Source organism: Podarcis pityusensis, assembly GCF_964106645.2.
Source record: "Podarcis pityusensis genome assembly, chromosome: 10".
NCBI lineage: Eukaryota > Metazoa > Chordata > Lepidosauria > Squamata > Lacertidae > Podarcis > Podarcis pityusensis.
The window spans coordinates 42,317,327-42,321,827 of NC_138035.1; the positions used below are offsets into that span (position 1 = coordinate 42,317,327).

Consider the following 4,501-nt stretch of genomic DNA (forward strand, 5'->3'; position numbering starts at 1 on the left):
GTTGCATGCTCATCTCACTTTAATGGCCGAGGGAGCCAGCGTTTGTCCGCAGACAGTTTTTCTGGTTCATGTGGCCAGTATGACTAAGCCGCTTCTGGCGAAACCAGAGCAGCGCACAGAAACGCCGTTTACCTTCTCTCCGGAGTGATACCTATTTATCTACTTGCACTGTGTGCTTTCAAACTGCTAGGTTGGCAGGAACTGGGACTGAACAATAGGAGCTCACCCATTGTGGGGATTCGAAACGCCAACCTTTCAATCGGCAAGCCCAAGCGGCACAGTGGTTTAACGCACAGTGCCACCCACATCCCTCTCATACCAAACCCACTATTTTATCTCATGTGCCCACTCTTCAACAGCCTTGTTGAGGTGCTTGTTTTAAATTTGTTCTTTAAAGAACCCAGCCAGATGGGTGGGGTAAAAATAATACACACACGCGCGCACACACACAAAATTAACATCACCGGGGGGAGAGGGCTGTGTCTCCTGTCCTTGCCTATGGGGCACTTGCCAATTCACCACCACATTTTGGGGCATGTCTGCAAAGGTGAAGCCTGTTGAATGGGTACCACCTGTTCTGAGCTGGAATCCAGATTGTACAGTGAGCATGCATTTGGCAAACTTCTTCCCTGGAGACATGCCCACAGCTTGGGAGTGGATAGGGGATAAAACAGTATGGGCAGGGCCACCATGTGGCATGATAATTGCATGGAGAGAAGAACACTTCAATTAGGCTATGAGTGTGGCACAATCTTGTTTGTGCCACACTCATAGCCTTCATACACCATGACACCTTGTTGTTCATGTGTGGTTATGTGCATGTGCACTAGAGACAAGATTCGACCACCTCCCCAGGCCCACTCAGATTACATTTCTACATTTTTGTTCTTATTACTTATTAGATTTTTCTTCTGCCCTTCCTCTTAAAGAAGCCAAGCACTACAAACATTGAAATGAGAGCAATTCAAGAGTTAAAAACATTAAAAAAAATAAAATTCAAAGTTGCCAGAATACAATAAACCAATAAAATACAGGGTAAAACTTAGATAGGAAAAGCTTCAATAAAAACAACCAGTTAAAACCAATTACAGCATATTTATTTGTCAGTGTATAACCTAAAGGCCTGTATAAATAAATGTGTCTTTGCCAGATGGCAGAAGATCATCTTTGGGAGGGGGCAGAACCCTGAACAATGACAATTCTAGCAACTCTCATTAACACAATTTTAGCAGGCCATTCCTAAAATGCAAACATAGGGGCAAGGATTTACCGGGGGCAGGTTTCAGACAATAAGGTGTTTCCTGGAAAATTAGGTACAGTAGTGCATAAGTAACAGTTGGAGCAGATGTCACTTAATGCAGAAATCTCCTTTGTATTGCTGGCAAAGAACACAAGCTTTTCTAGGCTTTTATTTCATCTCCTCTCCAGTGCCTGAAGGATCCCCCACCCTTCCTGGCTTGCACAACGATTCCCAATTTTACCCTTTATCTGTTTTCCCATCGTTTCATATATATGGCACTTGGCAAAATGCTCGAGAAGCATTTTTAAGTTTCCATCCTTGGGCCCAGCAGCTAATTTGGAAAGAATGTTTGGACTACTGGTAATAATGTAAAGTAGTTAAAATATAGTTATAACTATTCTGGCACAGAAAAAAAATTCCCATGTCTAGAAGTATGGAGTCAGTAACACAACAGCATTGTACATATAACCATTTGCTGCTGGTGTCCAGTTACCCCAGACGCAAAAACCTCAAAAGAGAGAGTATGCACCATTCCACAGTGCTGCTGGTGGTAATCTCGTCGTTTCTCACCCATGGTGTGATAACCATTAAGTGTGCCATTCCACTTAGCAGGAATCTTGCTCCTAGCCAAATTCAAATTGTGCCTCAAACTCAAAAAAGACATTGTGCACCACTGCCTTCATGTCAGCTTTCAAACTTCTTGCACTAATAGTACATTGGATCTCACCCATGGTGTTTGGTCATGTGCAGGGAATCTAGGACATTGCATGTCACAAAAAGTGCTCCTTAATCAGCATTACTTGATCTGTAATAAACCCAATCTTTAATGAGAAAAATACTGGGCATAAGTGGACATTGTGAGGAGGGAAATAGATGCTTTGTGATTGTGCAGACATGGGGGGGGTAACTAGGGCAAGATGTAGGAGGGCATTGACCCTTTCTCTACTAGAAACCTGCATCAGTTTGGGCCTCTGGTGTGTCTGCATCAGGTTATAGTCTGAAGGTGAACAGCAGGTGTGGGGGCCCTGATTCGGACTGCAGTGAGAGTCCCAATTTGGAAAAGACACTGGCATCACATGACTGAGGTCCCATCTGGTTTGCCTTTGAAATTTGTTGTGGTTTCAGGCATAAAAGTAACAGAAGCAGCATGCTAACCATTTTTAATATGTGAAGATTTTTCCATTACGAAAGAGCAGTTCAGTAAGTAACATTGATCACACATTTCAAGCACAACCATCCATTTAGGCATTCTCTTTTCAGAGTTAAGAGAGCTCTAATTTTTCAAGTGTATATAACACAAAACATTTTACTAATCTTGCAAATTTTGATTTACTTCCGCAATTCAGATTACATTGTACATGCTTGTAGCAAAATACATTTATGTAGTAATGGGATATTTGCTTTACTCAATGTAAATTTGAAAGCTGTTAATGCCCATATATCTTAAACCTGCTTTGTTTGTGTTTAGCAATCAGCTTTTGTTGTCTGCCACTTTGCTCTTATATAGTAATGTGCTATAATCCAGGCCATTAAGCAAATGAATTGATGAATTAATAACTGTACACCTTGCTATGTTTCCTTCTCAAAGGACCTAGATGATATAGAAGATGAAAACGAGCAATTAAAGCAGGAAAATAAGACACTCTTAAAAGTTGTTGGACAGCTGACAAGGTAGAAGTTGAAAGACTCAACAACGAATGAAATATGAAAACTACTGATTGAATGTTTCAAGATCAAGGCTACAATATGTCTTTGCTGCAATGTGTCAGAACAACTGTCTTTCTATTTATTATTACTGAGGGGAGTAGAATGAATGTTTTGCATAATACTCTTCCTTCAATGAAATAGATTCAGATTTTGTGAGTACTTCTACACTCACTCCCTTGCATTTTCCAAGTTAATTAATTCAAACACAGACATCTCAAACGTCATGTTCTTGATTGTTCTGTATGTATTTTGAATGTGTATTATCCAGCTTTTAAGAGCATTTGATTGCCAAGATTGAATTTTGGTCTATACAAACATCACTTTTTTGTCTTTGCCACTCTAAATGAGTGGAAGTAATTGGAGTAAACTTTGTTTACACAGATTCAAAATATATATTTTGCTACTTGTAAAGTGTGGGTGCCTTACTACAGTACTGATGTGAAACATTTTACAACTGTGTTACTTATTCTACAAAGAATCCTGTATTTTGTGATTTTATTTTGTACTATATCTGAAATACTGACAATGGTATATAGTATCTCCCACCCCCTGTATAGATGCTTTGTGACAGAAAAAAATTTTTTTATAAATCATCAATCACCAATCGTTATCAACACTAGTAGTCTTTAGGAAAATGTCTGTGTCGTGTATTATAGGTTAATCACAATGCTTGCGTGTCCACAGGAAAAAATATTCTTTTATACAAGGGGAAATCCACTCTTTCCAGTTAACAAACGCTATGGCCTGGTTCAGATACAATGATCATGGTCCATTAAACCATAGTATTGAACTGAGAACAATGAGTCTTCATTTCATATCCTGGTTTGCAGTCAGAGATTCAGTGGGGAACTGGTTTAAGACACCTCCCCCCCCCCCCAAGCATTGCATCACAGTGCATGAGGGAACGAAATGTGGGAGAGTGCAGGACAACGTTTGTTCTCAGTCCAATAAGCCATGGTTTATTGGATTGAAACTGTTACGGCTGAATCTCACCTCTATGAGAGTGGTATGCTATGGTTTACATCAATTATTTCTATCATGCAAAATTTAATAAAGGATAGTGGATCATTTTGCAAGTTTTATGAGCATTGGTATTAAATGGATTATCAGGATTATCTGTGATTCATAATGGTTTTTGAAGCTGTGATAAAATTTGTTAATATAGTACAAAAGGGAAGTTCATGATTTTTGGGCCCTCTAAAAGTATTATAGAAAAACATCTGGAATAACACTAATATTTGTTAAAATAAAGTATGTTGCATGTTCTGTTACACACTAACATCTGTTGTCTGCATCAATATTTTATGTTACGAACAATGAAATATCACTTATAAACCACTGGTGCCAGATCTTATCTTGGGAGTGCACCGTTCCCTTTTGATTTAAATATAAATGCTGTTAGTCCTGAGAACAATCTGGCCTTGAGAACAGTCCAGAGTAAAGCCCCTACCAAACCCAAAGCCTTTTCTGATGTGAAGTGAAGTGGAGCTCTGTGCCCTATATGAAGAAAGGCATTGCAAGTACTGCTTAGCAGTGTATGCTACGGATGGAACT

At 39.4% G+C, this 4,501-nt stretch overlaps 1 protein-coding gene across 3 annotated transcripts in view; it reads left to right on the plus strand.

The window, feature by feature from the left end:
• PAWR (pro-apoptotic WT1 regulator) overlaps nucleotides 1–4,226 on the plus strand; it is a 58,331-nt gene extending 54,105 nt beyond the window's left edge. For all 3 annotated transcript variants that reach the window (XM_080971339.1, XM_080971340.1, XM_080971341.1), the window contains one exon: nucleotides 2,829–4,226. In XM_080971339.1, the coding sequence (XP_080827465.1) occupies nucleotides 2,829–2,915 (87 nt within the window). In that variant the 3' untranslated portion in view covers nucleotides 2,916–4,226. The remainder of the gene's footprint in view (nucleotides 1–2,828) is intronic.
• The last annotated feature ends 275 nt before the right edge of the window (nucleotides 4,227–4,501 follow it).